Source organism: Salvelinus sp. IW2-2015, unplaced genomic scaffold (assembly GCF_002910315.2).
Source record: "Salvelinus sp. IW2-2015 unplaced genomic scaffold, ASM291031v2 Un_scaffold3220, whole genome shotgun sequence".
In the NCBI taxonomy this organism is placed as follows: Eukaryota; Metazoa; Chordata; class Actinopteri; order Salmoniformes; family Salmonidae; genus Salvelinus; species Salvelinus sp. IW2-2015.
Window position 1 is genome coordinate 91,483 of NW_019944507.1, and position 22,182 is coordinate 113,664.

The following is a 22,182-nucleotide window of genomic DNA, read 5'->3' on the forward strand; positions in this document are numbered from 1 at the left end:
AGTCACTTTCTTGCCAACTCAGCGCAAGCAAGAGTAAGGAAAACCCTTTTACTGTTAGTATGATTATTGTTACCTACAGTCTAGTTATTATCCTTGGTGACCTAATAGTCTAGTTAATGTATCCTTGGTGACTAAGTCAGTTTATTATCTTGGTGACCGACAGTCTAGTATATTATCCTTGGTGACTATAGTTCTAGTTATTCTCCTTGGTGATACAGCTAGTTATTATCCTTGGTGACGCTACAGTTGTTATTATCCTGGTGACCTAGCAGTTCTAGTTATTATCTGCTCTTATCAGGTATCTGTGAACCTACAGTCTAGTTTATTATCCTTCGGTGACCTTAGTCTAGTTTATATCCTTGGTGACCTACAGTCTAGTTATTATCCGTTGGTGACTGGACAGTCTAGTTATTGTCATCCTTAGTGCCCTATAGTCTAGTATTATTATCCTTAGTGATCACTACAAACGTCTTAAGTTATTACTCTTGTGACCTAAGTCTAGTTATTGATCTCTTGGTGACCTACAGTCTAGTTATTATCCTTGACCTATGCTATCCGTCCTACAGTCTAGTTATTATCGTCTGCCACGTCTTATATTACGCGTACAGTCTAGTTAATTATCCTTGGTAACTCATACAGGTCTATTCTATTGGTCTAAGTCGTTATTCCTTGGTGAAACCTACAAAGTCTAGTTATATATCTTGTACCTACAGTCTACTATGTTATTATCCTTGGTGACCGACCATCAAGCCTTACTTATCCTTGTGAGCTAGCAGTCTAGGTATTATCGCTTGGTGACTCTGTATAGATTATGAATGTGTTACAAAGTTTTCTATGTAGCCCTTATGAAATCCCTATGTAGCCCTTATGAAGTCCTTATGAAATCCCTATGTAGCCCTTATGAAATCCCTATGTAGCCCTTATGAAATCCCTATGTAGCCCCTATGAAATCCCTATGTAGCCCTTATGAAATCCCTATGTAGCCCTTATGAAATTACTATGTAGCCCTTATGAAATCCCTATGTAGCCCTTATGAAGTCCTTATGAAGTCCTTATGTAGCCCTCACCTCCACAGTTCATGATCTTCCTGACGGTGGTAGTAGACAGGATGTTTCTGGTGCGTAGCCAGTCAGCCAGCTGTCCTCCYATGGGCACGATGATGGTCATCACCAAGTGAGGCAGGGCCGACACCATGCCCACCTGACAACACAAACATCAACAGCCACAATAACATAAATATAAACAATAACAATAACATTAATGGGCTTGATGATGGTCATCAGTAAGTGTGGAGGCGCTGACAGCATGCACACCTGACAACACATACAGTGAACCGTAAACATTTCAACTTTCAAGTTGACTGTAATTAACATCGACATGGCAGTCAATGCCAAAACTGACAACCCATGAAATGGCCTATCTAGATACATATTTATTATGTGTCAAAGTTCAGAAGTCTGTTTCCAACATGTGTGCAATTTCTCCTTGTATGTTGTTCTGTGTTGAGATCTTTCAAACGCAGATTAGTTTGTCATTCATGGCTTTGACGTGTTCCCATGTATCATGCTGTCATGACGTATCATGATGTATCATGATGTCATGCTGTCATGATGTATCCTAATGTCATGACGTATCATGATGTATCATGATGTCATGATGTCATGCTGTCATGATGTCATGATGTATCCTAATGTCATGATGTATCATGATGTATCATGATGTCGTGATGTATCATGATAACAGTAACGGTGCAGGGTGCGGAGGGAGGACAAAAGAGAGATATCATCTTTCAAGCTACACCTCTTAAATCCATCCTCCCAAATATGACAGCTTAAAAATGTATATCCTAAAGAAAACAGTGATTGTCCCAGAACACGTCTTCCTACGTGCTTTAACCACCACTGACTCCAAATATCACACCACGGCTATAATTCACACCCTGATCCACAAGAGGGCCAGAGATCCACCCAGCATCTGAATTACACCTGTCAGACCAGCCTGAGTTAAATCACATGCGTCCCAAAATGAAACGCTATTTACTACGTAGTGCACTACTTTTGATCAGAGCCCTGGTTAAATGTAGCCGGGCCAATAGGATGCCATTTAGGACGCAGACCAGGATGTGTCTGTGTTTGGTGTCTAGAGGACATTTTACCCTCAACGTTACGAAATGGAAATGAAATCCAACACTGGTACTCAGTAAAAGCAATTGATACGCCCCGTACAAGTGATGTACAATGCATTTGACACAACGGATATATTTTTTTTATTAAAATCTCTGATGAGTTTTGTCTGCCCCGGTTACGTCTTACACAAATCAAGCCAACTATTCACACCTGGCTGGCATTGTGAGTGAACGGCTCCTCATTTTTACCTTGCTGATCTCGAAGCCGAACACRTCCTCGAAGTAGGCCGGCTGGCTGATGAGGAGCAGATAGAACGTCCAGCTCCTGCAGAAGTTGGCCACGATGATAGCATAGACGGGCATTGAGGTGAAGAACTTCCTCCACGGAGTCTTGTATTTCTGCAGAGCCATAGTTGTGTATAGCAGAACACATGTCAGTTAGTTGGATAGGTGGAGAAGAGGAGGAGAAGGAGGAGAAGGAGGAGAACTCACGCTAGCAGGACCGAATAGTTCTTGACCCTCTCCGATGCTCTCCTCGATGTAACGTCTCTCCTCGGCGGTGATGGTGGGGTGAACCTCTGGGCTCTCATAGGACACCAGGATCCAGAACATGTACCAGAACATCCCAAAGCAGCCTAGAGAGAGAGAGAGAGAGAGAGAGAGAGAGAGAGAGAGAGAGAGAGAGAGAGAGAGAGAGAGAGAGAGAGAGAGAGAGAGAGAGAGAGAGAGAGAGAGGGAGAGAGAGAGACAGAGAGAGAGAGTTATATTACTGTAAATCTGATTCATAAAATTAGGTATATGTATATTTATGGTTTATTCCAGATTTTGTTTTTTATCACTTAATCAACAGACACAAATAAAGTAAAATAGACAATCTTGTCTCAAAAAGGATCCCTCTAGGACAGATGTAGCTACTCTACGAATAACTATGGACAGTGATTTAGCCAGGATAGTCCACTCAGTAACAAGTGCCACTGTTTTCCAGGTGATGAACCTACCGTACAGATAGAAGACGGAGGACCAGCCAGAGTACTGGACCAGGATCCCAGCCAGAGGCATGGCTATCACGGCACCAGCATAGGATCCACAGAATGAGGTGGTGGCCAGACGGCTCCTCTCCAGTGGTGGGGCCCACTTACTCCAGATGCCATGACAGGCTGGGTAGGTCACTCCCTATGGAGGAACACAGAGTATATGATATATTATATTATACATACACTACCGTTCAAAAGTTTGGGGTCACTTAGAAATGTRCTTGTTTTTGAAAGAAWAGCACATTTTTTGTCCATTGAAATAACATCAAATTGATTAGAAATACAGTGTAGACATTGTTAATGTTGTAAATGACTATTGTAGCTGGAAACGGCTGATTTTTTAAAATGGAATATCTACATAGGCGTACAGAGGRCCATTATCAGCAACCATRACTCCTGTGTTCCAATGGCACGTTGTGTTAGCTAATCCAAGTTTATTATTTTAAAAGGCTAATTTATCATTAGAAAACCCTTTTGCAATTATGTTAGCACAGCTGAAAACTGATGTTCTGATTAAAGAAGCAATAAAACTGGCCTTCTTTAGACTAGTTGAGTATCTGGAGCATCAGCATTTGTGGGTTCGATTACAGGCTCAAAATGGCCAGAAACAAAGGACTTTCTTTCTGAAACTCCGTCAGTCTATTTTGTGCTGAGAATTAGGCTATTCCATGTGAGAAATTGTAAAGAAACTGAAGATCTGGTACAACGCTGTGTACTACTCCTTTCACAGAAACACGCAAACTGCGGCTCTAACCAGAATAGAAAGAGGAGTGGGAGGCCCCGGTGCACACTGAGCAAGAGGACAAGTACATTAGAGTGTCTAGTTTGAGAAACAGATGCCTCACAGTCCTCAACTGGCAGCTTCATTAAATAGTACCTCAAAACAGCAGTCTAATGTCAACAGTGAAGAGGCGACTCTGGGATGCTGTCCTTCTAGGCAGAGTTCTCTGTCCAGTGTATGTGTTATTTTGGCCCATGCTAATCTTTTATTTTTATTGGTCAGTCTGAGATATGGCTTTTTCTTTCCAACTCTGCCTAGAAGGCCAGCATCTCGGAGTCACCTCTTCATTGTTGACATTGAGACTGGTGTTTGCGGGTACTATTTAATGAAGCTGCCACTTGAGGGATTGTGTGGCGTCCTGTTTTCTTAAACTAGACACTCTAATGTACTTGTCCTCTTGCTCAGTTGTGCACCGGGGCCTCCCACTCCTATTTCTATTCTGGTTAGAGCCAGTTTGCGCTGTTCTGTGAAGGGAGCAGTACACAGCGTTGTACTGTCTGTTGAACAGACAGACTGACAGAGAAACGTACAAACCGACCGACTGACAGAGTGGGTCATGTAATTTCAGTCCTGCATTTATTTCCCTCTTATATCTGACCTTAAAATGACGCAGACAATTTCCAAATGACTTAACCAAATAGAATTTAAATATCATCAACAAATATTCAGTAATAAATCGATTGGGATGAGTCAGTGTTTGTAAACGGCACTGACAATGAGCAGCCAGTTTTCTCTCATTAGTCAAATACAAGCAAGATTATCATGTCTTATCAAAAACAAACTGACACGACACATTCTGAGCTGAACTTTCCTACTCTGGATAAATGGGTTGAAGGTGGGCCTGCGGCTCTGTTAATGGCTTCTATTCGACCCTGGTCAAAAGTAGTGCACTGCTTAGGGAATAATATATATGGAATAGAGTGGCCATTTGAACTACATATGGAATAGAGTACCATTTGAGACTATATATGGAATAGAGTGCCATTTGAAACTATATATGGAATAGAGTGCCATTTGAGACTATATATGGAATTAGAGTGCCATTTGAGACTATATATGGAATAGAGTGCCATTTGAGACTATATAGGAATAGAGTGTCATTTGAGACTATATATGGAAAGAGTGTCATTAGAGACTAATATGGAATAGAGTCCATTTGAGACTATATATGGAATAGAGTGTCATTTGAGACTATATATGGAATAGAGTGGCCATTTGAGACTATATATGGAATAGAGTGTCATTTTGAGACTTAATAAAAATGGATAGAGTGCATTTTGAATATATAGATGGAATAGAGTGCCATTTGAGACTATATATGAATAGAGTGCCATTGGGACTATATATGGAATAGAGTGCATTTGAGACTGTATATGGAATAGAGTTGCCATTTGAGACTATATATGGAATAGAGTGCCATTGTGAAGGCTATATATGGAATAGAGTGCCATTTGGGACTATATATGGAATAGAGTGCATTTGAGACTATATATGGAATAGAGTACCATTTGGGACTATATATGGAATAGAGTGCCATTTGGGACTATATATGGATAGGTGATTTGAGACTGATTAGGAATAGAGTGCCATTTGAGACTATATATGGAATAGAGTGCCATTTGAGACACATATGGAATAGAGTGCCGATTTGGACTACATATGGAATAGAGTACCATGGGACCTATATATAGAATAGAGTGCCATTTGGGACTATATATGATGAGAGTGCGATTGTGAGACTATATATGGCAATAGAGTGCCATTTGAGACTATATATGGAATAGAATACATTTTCGAAACTATATATGGGAATGCAGTACCCAATTTGAGACTATATATGGGAATAGATGCCATTTGAGACCTACATATGGAATAGAGTGTCATTGGGACTATAATGGGAATGATGCCATTTGAGACTATATATGGAATAGAGTGTCATTTGGGACTATATATGGATAGAGTGCATTTTGGGAACTTACATATGGAACTAGAGTGCCATTTGGACTAATATATGATAGAGTGCCAATTTTTGAACTACATCATGAATAAAATGCCATTGGACTATAGATGGACATAGAAGTGCCATTTGAGGACTACATATGGGAATAGAGTGTCATTTGAGACTATATATGAATAGAGTACCATCTTGAGACTACATAGTGGAATCAAGTGTCATTTGAGACTACATATGGAAATAGAGTGTCATTTGAGACTACATATGGAATAGAGGTGCCATTGAGACTATATATGAATAGATGCATTTGAGACCTATATATGGAATAGAGTACCATTTGGACTACATATGAATAAGAGTGTCATTTGAGACTATATATGGAATAGAGTGCCATTTGAAACTATATATGGGAAACAGAGGTCATGACTTTTGTTTGAGCCATTTGAGACTATATATGGAATAGAGTGCCATTGAGAGACTATATATGGAATAGAGTGCCATTTGAGACTATATATGGATCGATGCATTGAAGATTTAGGAGATCCATTTGAAGACTATATATGCAATAGAAGTGCCATTTGAGACTATATATGGAATAGAGTACCAATTTGAGACTACCATATGGAACTAAATGCCAATTTGGGACTATAATATGGAATAGGTGTCATTGAGACTATATATGGATAGAGTGCCATTTTGAAACTATATATGAATAGAGTAACCATTTTAAACTATATTTATGAATAGAGTACCATTGAGACTATATATGAAAATAGAGTGCCATTTGAGACTTATATATGGAATAGAGTGGCCATGTGAGACTAATATGGAATAGAGTGCATTTGAGACTATATATGGATAGGAGTATCCATTTGAGACATAATATGGAAATAGAGTGTCATTTGAGGCTATATATGGAATAGAGTACCATTTGGGAACTATATATGGAAAAGTCTCCATTTGAGACTATATGGAATAGAGTGCCATTTTGAGACCATATATGGATATAATGTGGCATTTGAGACTATATATGAATAGAGTGTCATTTGAGACTATATATGGAATAGAGTGCCATTTTGAAACTATATATGGAATAGAGTACCATTTTAAACTATATATGGAATAGAGTACCATTTGAGACTATATATGAATAGAGTGCCATTGAGACTATATATGGAATAGAGTGGCCATTTGAGACTATATATGGAATAGAGTGCCATGTGAGGACTATAATATGGAATAGAGTGCATTTGAGACTATATATGGAATAAGAGTGCCATTTGAGACTATATATGGAATAGAGTGTAATTTGGAGACTATATATGGAATAGAGTACCATTTGGGACTATATATGGAAAAGTCTCCATTTGAGACTATATGGAATAGAGTGCCATTTAGACCATATATGGAATAATGTGGCATTTGAGACTATATGGAATAGAGTGCTATTTGAGACGCGACCTGAGACTGAGTCAGCCAGGGCAGATTCCAGCTAACGATCCTACTTCGCCAAAAAGAGAATTGCTCCCATAAATTTTCAATTACTCGCTAAGTGGCACACAATCAACTATTGATAGACACAAAATTGCTTGGGCTTGCTGTGGAGTCACCCTGAAAAGCTAATGTTTAATTTGCAGTAAGAGGTCGATGCACAAGAGGAGGACGGAGCACAGACACGACTGCTTCTGTTTATCCATTGAGGAAAATGGCAGGGATGGAGAGATGGAGAGATGAAGGGATAAGAGAGCTGGAGGGATGGAGAAGGATGGAGGATGGAGGATGGATAGATGGAGAGATGAAGGGATAGAGAAGCTGGAGGGATGGAGAGATGGAGGGATGGAGGGATGGAGGTATAGAGAGCTGGAAGAGATGAAGGGATAGGAGAGATGGGGGATGGAGAGATGAAGGGATAGAGAGCTGAGGGATGAGAGCTGGAGGGAATGGAGAGATGGAGGGATGGAGGGATAGAGAGCTGGAGGGAAGGAGAGATGGAGGGATGGAGAGATGGAGAGATGGAGGGATGGATAGATGGAGGGATAGAGAGATGGAGGGATGGATAGTGGAGGGATGGATAGATGGAGGGATGGAGAGATGGAGGGATAGAGAGCTGGGGGGATGGAGAGATGGAGGAAATGGGAGAGCTGGAGGGATGGAGGGATTGGAGGCTTCTATTCATAGGACAGGAGGATTTAAAAAATGAACAAAAATAATAAAGGATACTTTCAGTCTGATAGTGGTATTTCAGTCTGATAGTGGTAATTTTTCAGTCTGATAGTGGTATTTCAGTCTGATAGTGGTATTTCAGTCTGATAGTGGTCCTTCAGTCTGATAGGTGGTATTTCAGTCTGATAGTGGTATTTCAGTCTGATAGTGGTATTTCAGTCTGATGTGGTATTTCAGTCTGATAGTGGTATTTCAGTCTGATAGTGGTATTTCAGTCTGAAAGTGGTATTTCAGTTGATAGTGGTATTTCAGTCTGATAGTGGTATTTCAGTCTGATAGTGGTATTTCAGTCTGATAGTGGTATTTCAGTCTGTAGTGGTATTTCAGTCCTGATAGTGGTATTTCAGTCTGATACAGTGGTATTTCAGTCTGATAGTGGTATTTCAGTCTGATAGTGGTCCTTCAGTCTGATCGTGGTATTTTCAGTCTGATAGTGGTATTTCAGTCTGATAGTGGTCCTTCAGTCTGATAGTGGTATTTTCAGTCTGATTGTGGTATTTCAGTCTGATCGTGGTATTTCAGTCTGATAGTGGTATTTTCAAGTCTGAATAGTGGTATTTCAGTCTGATCGTGGTATTTCAGTCTGATATGGTTTTCAGTCTGATAGTGGTATTCCGTCTGATATGTTCTGATAGTTGGGTATTTCAGTCTGATAGTGGTATTTTCAAGTCCTGATAGTGGTCCTTCAGTCTGATAGTGGTATTTCAGTCTGATAGTGGTATTTCAGTCTGATAGTGGTATTTCAGTCTGAAAGTGGTATTTCAGTCTGATCGTGGTATTTCAGTCTGATAGTGGTATTTCAGTCTGATAGTGGTATTTCAGTCTGATGTGGTATTTTCAGTCTGATAGTGGTATTTCAGTCTGATAGTGGTATTTCAGTCTGATAGTGGTCCTCAGTCTGATAGTGGTATTTCAGTCTGATAGTGGTCCTTCAGTCTGATAGTGGTATTTCAGTCTGATAGTGGTATTTCAGTCTGATAGTGGTATTTTCAGTCTGATAGTGGTATTTCAGTCTGATAGTGGTATTTCAGTCTGATAGTGGTATTTCAGTCTGAAAGTGGTATTTCAGTCTGATCGTGGTATTTCAGTCTGATAGTGGTATTTCAGTCTGATAGTGGTATTTTCAGTCTGATAGTGGTCCTTCAGTCTATAGTGGTATTTCAGTCTGATAGTGGTATTTCAGTCTGATAGTGGTATTTCAGTCTGATAGTGGTCCTTCAGTCTGATAGTGGTATTTCAGTCCTGATAGTGGTATTCAGTCTGATAGTGGTCCTTCAGTCTGATAGTGGTATTTCAGTCTGAAATAGTGGTATTTCAGTCTGATAGTGGTAATTTCAGTCTGATAGTGGTCCTTCAGTCTGATAGTGGTAATTTCAGTCTGATAGTGGTATTTCAGTCTGATAGTGGTATTTCAGTCTGATAGTGGTATTTCAGTCTGATAGTGGGTATTTCAGTCTGATAGTGGTATTTCAGTCTGATAGTGGTCCTTCAGTCTGATAGTGGTAATTTCAGTCTGATAGTGATATTTCAGTCTGATAGTGAATTTCAGTCTGATAGTGGTATTTCAGAGTTCTGATAGTGGTATTTCAGTCTGATAGTGGTATTTCAGTCTGATAGTGGTATTTCAGTCTAGGCTAGTCTGATTATAGCTTGTCGTTGGTCCTTCAGTCTGTTATTTGTCTTTGTATGTGAACAACCCTACATCTCTCCCCTCACATTTCCCAGGTATGTTTCTTGTTTGCTCTAAAGCTCAGGGTCAGGTACGACAGAGTCTAAGAGCTTCCTCCCAAAAACAGCATACAGTACATTGAATGCAGGTACACAGATAGAATGATGCTGCGTTTTTAAATTGTGTATATTTTCAAATGCATTATCGGCGTAACTGTGTACACAGATATAATGCTTCCACTTACACAAATGCTTTAGTGGTATGGTATACCAATCATGTGACCTCTGTGATGATCTTGAATGAACATCAAAAGTCTAGAAATGAACACTCGCCATAATACTGAAGCACAACGAGAAGCGGAAAAGGCAGCTTCGTTAGCAGTAGAGATGTGTCTTGTGGACCTTTCTCCTGTTATTGATGTGTATACACCTATTGGTTTATTTTAATGCTGATATGCATAATTAATGACAAGGTTTSCCTCCGGGAAAGAAGTGTTCTGACGTCAATGAAAGGTTAAACAACGTGTGTGATATAGGACCAAACCAACCAATCAGCAGGCAGCAGCCCACAGTCTTACCTCCACCAGACCTTGTAGTATCCGGACACACATGACGCAGCGATAGTCCACCCGGGCAGCGGAGGGGATGAGCATGTTGAGGGTGGACGTGAGGAAGATGGCTAGCCCAAACACTCTGCGAACAAAGAGAAACAACGGAAACACTATTTGTAATCCATCCAATCACAATCCTATACATTAGCTGGCCCTAGCATATCAATTGAATGAATACTGTGCTGTAAACCAAAGTGGACATAAAATACTGTACATGGACCGACACGGAATTATGTTCAACAAAATGGTTTCATTATTATCATATTTCATGTACAGCTAAAATAATCATATTTTTATCTCTATGTGTTCTAACTATCATGCTGGACATTTAAAACATAAAATAATCAACATATGATAAAAGAAAGAACAAAAAAAAAACCTGTCGCATACGCAAAATAAAATGTGTGAATGTCAGCCGAAGCTTCGTTTAGSGGTGAAACGACAAGGTGAGGACAGTCTGTTCCAGCAGAAGGCGCTCAGCTGGGACAGGCTAGAGACGGTCCCTGCTGAATTACACTAAACCAGTAGAATATTTATCATCTCAATCCTGTCTCAATGTGGATAGGAATATAATAAAATMACATGTATATTTTAGTAAMTTAGCAGACGCTCTTATCCAGGGCGATTTACAGAATAMAATAGAATATCGCCTATTTCCACATACATTATTTTGTATGGTTGTGTATATAGCCTATGATGTTGTCTAATGAAGCGTGAACATTTTATTTTAAAGCAACAATTGGGAAATAAAAATGATAGGCCTATTTGTTCATTTTTTATCTCGTCCTATCTATGAACACTTGATCGCACATAACATGTCTCGCTTTACTACTGCCCGTTGCCATGCCTCCCACCGAGTAAAAAAAAAAAAAAAAGATTCGACACGGTAGTCCCGCGGGAGCTCATTATCACGAGGAGGCACGAGGAGGCACGCCTCGCAGCCGGTAATAGAATCCTCCAATATCTGTCGCGAGGTCAGAGTCCTCCTCCGTGATACCAGCTAAATCCACCCGTCTGACACACATCTGGCTTTAACAAGTGTCTGCTTTAAACAGAACCGGTGTTCCTCTGGTTATACATCTCACAGGTAGATGTCAACGAAAAAGTTACAGAACAGAACAGAACTGTGGTGAAGTTTCACCGCAGCTAGAATAGAACAACAGAAAGAATATAGAATAGAACAGAAAGGAATATAATATATTAACTGTATTAGGCCTACTTTATTTTTTTCCCAAAAGAAACTTCAGTACATGTTATACTATTTAATATGGTTAAAATACTTTTATTTTCTGATGACATTTACCTGTTTGCTGCTAGTCGTGAGCATATCCACCCTCCGGGTATTTGTGTGACGATGTAGCCCCAGAAGAATGAACCGTGGATCATCCCCACCGTCTCTGGATCCCAGTTGAACTTCGCTTTCTTCCCAAAACCAAACAATAACACACAGAAACACCAGATGAGTTATTAATCAACCATATGTCCTGATTGTCCTCTTTTTTTTCATAAACATTATCAAGTAAAATTGTGTGAACGGTATAGATTAATACAGGCTTTGGATTCTTATAAGGCCATTCCAACAAGAAATATTGCTTGGGCCAACAGAAAGGGATGGGGGAAAGGGATCAAAGTTGGAATTCCAACTCTATTAATTTGCTAATTTAAGTTTGCAGACTTTATGCCTAATGATAAAAGTCGTGATGACTGCAGGGCTTATGTGGGCTATGGTGTCTGTTTGTTGGATGACTCATTCAATTGAAATCGTGCCTTTGCTATCTCAGATGCAGAAGAAGAGGGGGCGGGGACTGGGTCATATCGTTCCCATTCCTATTGGCAACCAATTCACTGCCTATATAGTGCACTTCTTTTGATCAGGCCCCATAGGGAGTAGTGCTCCATTTGAGGGCCCCTAGGGTTCTGGTAAAACCAGTTCACTATGTATGGAATAGGGTGCCATTTGGGACGCAGAATAATATGATATAGGCACCTCTGTGATGATGATCTTGCCGTCCTTGTGTATGGTACTGTTATTGACCATGCCCACGATAGCCACGCCCAGGTTACACCGGATGCCGAAGGAGATGCAGAATCCGAGGCCGCTCATGATGGCGATGATGTAACGGCGCGGGAGGCCGAAGCACGTGCAGTCACATAAAGGCGGTTTCTTCTCCTGCTGCTCGGAGGGCCGTCCGTCCTCCGTTAACTCGATCACCTCACCTGTCTTCTGACGTTTCTCCACCACCCTTTTAGACCAAACAGGCACCCGTAGGACTATTAATAACATCCTGTATTTCCTTTAAAAAATAGTTGTCTATTCTTGTAATTATCAGGCTTATTTCAAAGTTATATGGCAAACAGTTTGGCTTTTAAATTGAATAGGCCTATAGGCTAAGCTAATTAACATCAGATAGATGGCTACGGCGAGAAAGTGGGGACATTTCGTTGTATTATAAGGTAAAGAATAAGGATATATCCACTTATTTTGAATGTTTTGAAGGAAATTCTTGAAGATCATTCGGATTGGTGTGAAAAAAAGTGTTTATTCTCTAAATTAGACTGAATCACCTTCTGTTTGTCTCTTTTTTAAATTATTTTTATTTTTAAACTATATATTTTTTTTACTCGTTCTTCAAATATTGAAACATAATTTAAAATAGCATGGAAAATTGTAGTAATTTTATTCTGATGTGCAAATCAAGAGATAGAATGCTGATGTTATTTGTGAAACTATAACATTTTACCGTTCCATGTTCCGTTCAGTGTTTAAATCCCACCTGTTCTAAGAACGACAGCTTGGCTAAATTAATACAATAAAAAGACCTTCGTACCGCATTGCAGCAGTACACAGACAGCACTGAACATACATGTATGCTACATATAGACCGTCTGTGTCGGTGTACTGAGAGCTCAATAAGATAACCAATTACATGTATTAAGATCGAGTTTTGCATTTTATTAGATTAAAATGTAAGATGTATCATAACAAGTTATAGGCTACTAAATTCGATAGACCTGATAACATAAGATTGCATAGGAAAACCAAGAGTCTTCTGCCAACATTGTATTGTGMGATGTATCACGGCATTACTATTCAGTGGAATGGTTAACACCTCCAACCACAGGGAATAGAAACATTGTAATGAATAAACCATGACAGAAAAAATTTGATGTTTCAAAAATAGATTGCTAATAAAATGCAATGTAAAACATTTTTATTAGCTCTTACAATTGAATATGCGTTTTACAATTTTGTTTCAATCAATCATCAATCTTTATAGTGAAAAGCACATTATTTCCAGTCACGAAAAACGAAATTAATTAGCCTAAATAATGCTTTTGGAAAGTCACGTGTTTCCAGCCTGACAATTTAGAATGATCATGTTTTTCTATCATTTTAAAATTATTCGATCAAAACCTGAATTTAGAAGCAAGAAATATGATCATCATGGTAGCCTATATATATCGAGTATTTTCGTCAACGGAGTWGCCTACAATTTTCCTATAAAAATTAATTTCCTGATTCCAATGCAGTGTCGTATTTTACACGAGCACAAAGAATGACAGTTGATATTTAACAGATCGATCTTGGTTAATACTGATGAATATATAATCTAACAGATATCTCCGACCCCTTGTGTCACGACGCGTTCTGATGCATTAATTATTTAAAACACAACCCTCACTCTCCCGGGAAATAACTGATRCTTAAATATTCGACCACTCTGATATTATTGTGCATTTCCACTTCCTGTCCTGTTGATAATTAATCTAAAAATATGTTTTTTTTCTCTTTTGAATTTAGTCCAGAATCACAGCAACCAATTTGCAAGTGAGATTTATTTTCTCATTGGGGTTTTGGTGCAAGTGAGATTTTATTTCTCATGGGGTTTGGGTGTTAGTGAGATTTTTTTTTCTCATTGCCTGGATGAGACAGGAAGCAATTCACACCTGCATTACATATGGATATATATTTTAACATTTAAATTCCCTATTTACGTTTTTTTTTTTTTTTTTCGTAATCCTGAGGTGAAAAGCAGACAGAGAGAAGGGGGAAGGGTTCGAGCTACTTATTTTACCTGTACAGATGGCCGAAGGTCTTTCCTGCCAAATTCTTCAGCCCTTCTTTACTGGGCGGGAAAGCCCGATGCTTAACGGGTTCGGGATCGGATTCCATGATTCCAAATTTTTCTTGATTTCTGCTCGATTTCTTTTATATTACGATAAATAATTCAAATATAGAATATTGCTAAACATATTCGGTAAAATGTGAATCCGAATTATGTGCCTCTTTCTCGGAAGAAAATCGAGGTTTAGACATCCAACGCCAGGTGTATTGAATGAGCTGAGAAAAAAACGATTATATTGCAGAATTAGGCGACCAATCTGATATGGTATGGTTTCACAGTCACAAAACAGTCTGATAAATCTTCCTTTGCCTTATGCAATGTACATCCATTCAGTGCCATCTTGTAGGCTACAGATCCCAGTCAATTGCTAAAATAAAAAAAATAAAAAAATKACCCTCTTGATAACGTTTGAAATGTGTCCATAATATGATAAGATCATGAGAGAAACAACGTCGATGATTATGCGGAAAAGTCTAAATTGTATGGCTATTTTCCAGTGGAGGAAGCTCCACTCTCCCTTATCTTTCGTGACGATCTACAGTGAGGCAGGTAGCGGTTAGGAGAACGTTCAGCACCACGGAGAGGAACGGTTGCGCGCGCCCAGTCAGCTGTGTCGTGTACCTGTCGACAGCTCCGCTCCGTGGCGCGCGATACACAACACATGCGCACACTCTTCTCTCTTTACCAGGGGTGTGTTCATATTGGCAAGGTTGATGTACATTCAGTGTACACACTTCGTGACTAAAACATGATTATTGTTTAGGCTGCATCCTGACTGGTTGCATCACTGTATACGGTATAGCAACTGCTAGGCCTCCGACAGCAAAGGAACTACAGAGGGTAGTGGGTACMGCCCAGTACATCACTGGGGCCAAGCTTCCTGCCACCCAGGACCTCTATACCAGGCGGTGTCAGAGGAAGGCCCTGAAAATTGTCAAAGACTCCAGCCACCCTAGTCATAGACCGTTCTCTCTGCTACCGCACGGCAAGCGGTACCGGAGTGCAAAGTCTAGGTCCAAGATGCTTCTAAAACAGCTTCTATCCCCAAGCCATAAGACTACTGAACATCTAATCAAATGGCTACCCAGACTATTTGCATTGCCCCCCTCCCTTTTTACACCGCTGCTGCTACTCTCTGTTATTATCTATGCATAGTCACTTTAATAACTCTACCTACATGTACATAATTACCTCAATTACCTCGACACCGGTGCCCCCGCACATTGACTCTGTACCGGTGCCCCCTGCATATAGCCCCGCCATTGTTATTACTGCTGCTCTTAATTATTTGTTATTGTTATCTCTTAATTATTTAAAATAATGATCTCTTATTTTCTTAAAACTGCATTGTGGTTAAAGGGCTTGTAAGTAAGCATTTCATTGTAAGGCCTATACCTGTTGTATTCTGCGCATGTGACAAATACAATTTGATTTGATTTGAAATCAAAAACGTTTGTCCTCAGTTTAGAGCCTCTGTAGGCCCTGGTCAACTTTTTATGCCTTTCTTCTCTCCATCTCTCCATCTCTGGCGTTAACAGTTATATTTCAATGGGCCATTCCAGGGCTCTAGGGGGCTCTAGGGGGGTACTTGGTAACCAGATTACGATATGAATCAAGTCCTATAGGGTAGGGATTATCAACTAGATTCAGCCAAGGGATGATTTCTTCTTGAGCGGATGGTCAGAACAATGTACAAAAAATAATGCAAATTGACCACAAGAAGCTCAAACAGATATCATATTTTACTAAAACACAAACATTTCAACCCTGCTTTTATTTGCATACGATCACATAAACTCAGCAAAAAAAAGAAACATCCTCTCACTGTCAACTGCGTTTATTTTCAGCAATTTAACATGTGTAATATTTGTATGAACATAACAAGATTCAACAACTGAGACATAAACTGAACAAGTTCCACAGACATTTGACTAACAGAAATGGAATAATGTGTCCCTGAACAAAGGGGGGGGGGGGTCAAAATCAAAAGTAACAGTCAGTATCTGGTGTGGCCACCAGCTACATTAAGTACTGCAGTGCATCTCCTCCTCATGAACTGCACCAGATTTGCCAGTTATTGCTGTGAGATGTTACCCCACTCTTCCACCAAGGCACCTGCAAGTTCCGACATTTCTGGGGGGAATGGCCCTAGCCCTCACCCTCCGATCCAACAGGTCCCAGACGTGCTCAATGGGATTGAGATCCGGGCTCTTCGCTGGCCATGGCAGAACACTGACATTGCTGTCTTGCAGGAAATCACGCACAGAACGAGCAGTATGGCTGGTGGCATTGTCATGCTGGAGGGTCACATCAGGATGAGCCTGCAGGAAGGGTACCACATGAAGGAGGAGGATGTCTTCCCTGTAACGCACAGCGTGGAGATTGCCTGCAATGACAACAAGCTCAGTCCGATGATGCTGTGACACACCGGCCCAGACCATGACGGACCCTCCACCTGCAAATTGATCCCGCTCCAGAGTACAGGCCTCGGTGTAACGCTCATTCCTTCAACGATAAACGCAAATCCGACCATCACTCCTGGTGAGACAAAACCGCAACTCGTCAGTGAAGAGCACTTTTTGCCAGTCCTGTCTGGTCCAGCGACGGTGGGTTTGTGCCCATAGGCGACGTTGTTGCCAGTGATGTCTGGTGAGGACCTGCTTTACAACAGCCTACAAGCCTTCAATCCAGCTTCTCTCAGCCTATTGCGGACAGTCTGAGCACTGATGGAGGGATTGTGCGTTCCTGGTGTAACTCGGACAGTTGTTGTTGCCATCCTGTACCTGTCCCGCAGGTGTGATGTTCGGATGTACCGATCCTGTGCAGGTGTGTTTACACGAGGTCTGCCACTGCGATGACGATCAGCTGTCCGTCCTGTCTCCCTGTAGCGCTGTGCTTAGGCGTCTCACAGTACGGACATTGCAATTATTGCCCTGGCCACATCTGCAGTCCTCATGCCTCCTTGCAGCATGCCTAAGGCACGTTCACGCAGATGAGCAGGGACCCTGGGCATCTTTATTTTGGTGTTTTTCAGAGTCAGTAGAAAGGCCTCTTTAGTGTCCTAAGTTTTCATAACTGTGACCTTAATGCCTACTGTTAGTGTCTTAACGACCGATCCACAAGTGCATGTTCATTAATTGTTTATGGTTCCCTGAAACAGCATGGGAAACAGTGTTTAAACCCTTTACAATGAAGATCTGTGAAGTTATTTGGATTTTTACGAATTATCTTTGAAAGACAGGGTCCTGAAAAAGGACGTTTTTTTTTTGCTGAGTTTATATATCCAGCACTATAAATCCTTTACTCTGTATCCAGTACTACTATATCCAGTAGTAATATCCAGTACTACTATATCCAGTATTACTATATCCAGTACTACTATATCCAGAACTATATAACCAGTACTACTATATCCAGTACTATATATCCAGTACTACTATATCCAGTACTATATATCCAGTACTACTATATCCAGTACTATATATCCAGTACTACTAATATCCAGTACTATATATCCAGTACTATATATCCAGTACTATATATCCAGTACTATATATCCAGTTACTATATATCCAGTACTACTAATATCCAGTACTATATATCCAGTACTATATATCCAGTACTATATATCCAGTACTACTATATCCAGTACTACTATATCCAGTACTATATAACCAGTACTACTATATCCAGTACTATATAACCAGTACTACTATATACAGTACTAATTATCCAGTACTATATATCCAGTACTACTATACCCAGTACTACTATATCCAGTACCACATATCAGTACTATATATCCAGTACTATATATCTAGTACTATATATCCAACTACTATATCCAGTTACTATATATAACCAGTACTTACTATTCCAGTACTATTATTCCAGTACTATATATCCAGTACTACTATATCCATAATACGTATATATCCAGTACTATATATCCAGTACTACTATATCCATACTATATATCCAGTACTACTATATCCAGTACTATATATCTCTATCATGCCTGATCATATTTTGGAACAGATTTCCAAAATTAAAATCACTTGGAGCTGATTTGCTGGTGTTTTTACAGTATTTTATGATTTATATTATCTTAGCTCAAAATGCAAATTAAAATATTGCCTTGGAAATCACATGGATGATGAACTCGCTATCTACTATTCTACTGTATCTTAGTCCTATCGAAGTTAGAAGCAGAAGTACAAGCATTTCGCTACACCCGCAATGACATCTGCTAATCACGTGTATGTGACCAATAACATTTTATTTTTGATTTGATTTAATTTGACTAGGGAAACGTAATCACTGGTAATGCAAATAAATGTGTAATACTTATAGTAACCATACAGTGGCAGTGTTGTGTTGGAAAGCATACGGCTGCTTTTTAATGTATTTATTTTATTTTTATTGAACCTTTATTTCACCAGGCAAGTCAGTTAAGAACAAATTCTTATTTAAAATGACGTTCTACCAAAAGGCAAAAGGAATCCTGCGGAGATGGGTGCTGGGATAAAAAATAAAATATAAATATAAATATAGGACAAAACACATCACAACAAGAGAGACAACACTACAAGAGAGACAACACTACATAAAGAGAGACCTAAGACAACAACATAGTAAGTCAGCAACACATGACAACACAGCATGGTAGCAACACAACACGGTAGCAGCACAAAACATGATACAAACATTGTTGGGCACAGACAACAGCACAAAGGGCAAGAAGGTAGATACAACAATACATCACACAAAGCAGCCACAACTGTCAGTAAGAGTGTCCATGATTGAGTCTTCGAATGAAGAGACTGAGATAAAACTGTCCAGTTTGAGTGTTTGTTGCAGCTCGTTCCAGTCGCTAGCTGCAGCGAACTGAAAAGAGGAGCGACCCAGGGACGTGTGTACTTTGTGGACCTTTAACAGAATGTGACTGGCAGAACGGGTGTTGTATGTGGAGGATGAGGGCTGCAGTAGATATCTCAGATAAGGGGGAGTGAGGCCTAAGAGGGTTTTATAAATAAGCATCAACCAGTGGGTCTTGCGACGGGTATACAGAGATGACCAGTTTACAGAGGAGTATAGAGTGCAGTGATATGTCCAATAAGGAGCATTGGTGGCAAATCTGATGGCCGAATTGTAAAGAACATCTAGCCGCTCGAGAGCACCCTTACCTGCCGATCTATAAATTACATCTCCGTAATCTAGCATGGGTAGGATGGTCATCTGAATCAGGGTTAGTTTGACAGCTGGGGTGAAAGAGGAGCGATCATGATAGAGGTAACCAAGTCTAGATTTAACTTTAGCCTGCAGCTTTGATATGTGCTGAGAGAAAGACAGTGTACCGTTTAGCCATACTTCCAAGTACTTGTATGAGGTGTCAACCTCAAGCTCTCCCCAGAAAGGAGAGGAGATAGGCTTGGCGATGATGGGGGCAGCAAACTTAAAGAAGAAAGGGTCTAAACCATCTGGCCTAGATGGTTTTTTGGGGGTCAAATTTCAGGAGCTCCTTTAGCACCTCAGACTCAGTGACTGCCTGCCTGCAGGGAGAAACTTTGTAGCGGGGCAGGGGAAAAAGAGGGAGAAGCATCGGGGATAGTTGCATTAGAAGGGGTGGGGGATAAGGAAATGTTGGACGTGCAAGGAGACATGGCTGAGTCAAATAGGATTCCTGACTTAATGAAGTGGTAATTAAAGAGCTCAGCCATGTGCTCCTTGTCAGTAACAACCACATCATCAACATTAAGGGACATGGGCAGCTGTGAGGAGGAGGGTTTATTCTCAAGGTTTTTAACCGTTTTCCAGAACTTCTTGGGGTTAGACTCACAGAGAGAGAACTGCTCCTTAAAGTAACTAACTTTGGCCTTCCGGATAGCCTGAGTCCACTTCTTTCTCATTTGCCTGAACGAGAGCCAGTCAGCCTGAGTATGCGTGTGCCGAGCCTTTCGCCAAATACAATTCTTGAGGTGGAGTGACTCTGCAAGATCACGGTCGAACCAGGGGCTGAACTTGTTTTTAATTCTAATTTTCTTTATGGGGGCGTTTTTGGTAACAATACCACTGAAAATATAAAAAAAAAAGGTCCAAGCGTCTTCGACAGAGGGGATCAAGCTAATTCTATACCAATTTACAGAGGCCAGTTCATGAAGGAAGGCTTGCTCATTATCTTGCTCTGCAAGATCACGGTCGAACCAGGGGCTGAACTTTAACTTGAACTCTCATTTTCTTTATGGGGGCGTGTTTGTTAACAATACCACTGAAAACATATACAGTTCCAGTCAAAAGTTTGGACACACCTATTCATTGAAGAATTTTTTTCTTTATTTGTACTATCTTCTACATTGTAGAATAATAGTGAAGACATCAAAACTATGAAATAACACATATGGAATCATGTAGTAACCAAAAAAGTGTTAAACAAATCAAATAGGTATTTTATATATTTGCCTTGATGATATCTTTCACACTCTTGACATTCTCTCAACCAGCTTCACCTGGAATGCTTTTCCAACAGTCTTGAAGGAGTTCCACATATGATGAGCACTTGTTGGCTGCTTTTCCTTCACTCTCCGGTCCAACTCATCCAAACCATCTGAATTTGGTTGAGGTCGGGGATTGTGGAGGCCAGGTCATCTGATGCAGCACTTCACTCTCCTTCTTGGTAAAATAGCCCTTACACAGCGCCTGGAGGTGTGTTTTGCATCATTGTCCTGTTGAAAAAAAAATTATAGTCAACTAAGCCAAACCAGGTGGGATGGGTATTGCTGCAGAATGCTGTGGTAGCCATGCTGGTTAAGTGTGCCTTGAATTCTAAATAAATCACAGACAGTGTCACCAGCAAAGCACCCCCACACCATCACATGTCCTCCTCATGCTTCACGTGGGAGCCACACATGTGGAGATCATCAGTTCACTTACTCTGTGTCTCACAAAAACACGGAGTTGCAAACAAAAATCGTAAATTTTGGAACCATCAGACCAAAGACAGATTTCCACGAGTCTAATGCATTGCTCGTGTTTCTTGGCCCAAGCAAGTCTCTTCTTATTATTGGTGTCTTTAGTAGTGTTTCTTTGCAGGCAATTCGACAATGAAGGCCTGATTCACGCAGTCTCCTCTGAACAGTTGATATTGAGATGTGTCTGTTACTTGAACTCTGTGAAGCATTTATTTGCGGCTCCGCAATTTCTGAAGTGCCAGTCAACTCTAATGAACTCATCTTTGCAGCAGAGGTAAACTCTGGGTCTTCCTATTCTGTGGCGGTCCTCTTGAAGAAATGGATTGACTGACCCTTCATTCTAAAGTAAGTGGAGGACTGTCGTTTTCTCTTTTTGCTTATTTGAGCTGTTTTGCCATACTATGGACTTGGTCTTTTACCAATTGGGGCGCTATCTTTTGTATACACTATCTACCTTGTCACAACACAACTGATTGGCTCAAACGTATTAAGGAAAGAAATTCCACAAATTAACTTTTAAGGAACATCTGTTTATTTGAAAAATACATTCCAGGTGACGCCCTCTATGAAGCTGGTTGATAGAATGCCAAGAGTTTTTGTCGGCAAAGCTTTCACTCAAGGCAAAAGGTGGATACTTTGAAGAATCTCAAATATAAAATCTATTTTGATTTGTTTAACCCTTTTTTTGGTT

At 40.2% G+C, this 22,182-nt stretch overlaps 1 protein-coding gene across 1 annotated transcript in view; it reads right to left on the reverse strand.

Moving 5' to 3' along the window:
* Positions 1-15,119, reverse strand: part of LOC112075527 (vesicular glutamate transporter 2.1-like) — a 24,177-nt gene extending 9,058 nt beyond the window's left edge. The window contains exons 1-8 of the mRNA XM_024142513.2: positions 14,473-15,119; positions 12,384-12,639; positions 11,700-11,818; positions 10,364-10,478; positions 3,124-3,298; positions 2,618-2,760; positions 2,375-2,524; positions 1,068-1,200 (exon numbers count right to left, since the gene is read on the reverse strand). Of these exons, the coding sequence (XP_023998281.1) occupies positions 1,068-1,200; positions 2,375-2,524; positions 2,618-2,760; positions 3,124-3,298; positions 10,364-10,478; positions 11,700-11,818; positions 12,384-12,639; positions 14,473-14,570 (1,189 nt within the window). The 5' untranslated portion in view covers positions 14,571-15,119. The remainder of the gene's footprint in view (positions 1-1,067; positions 1,201-2,374; positions 2,525-2,617; positions 2,761-3,123; positions 3,299-10,363; positions 10,479-11,699; positions 11,819-12,383; positions 12,640-14,472) is intronic.
* Positions 15,120-22,182: the final 7,063 nt, after the last annotated feature.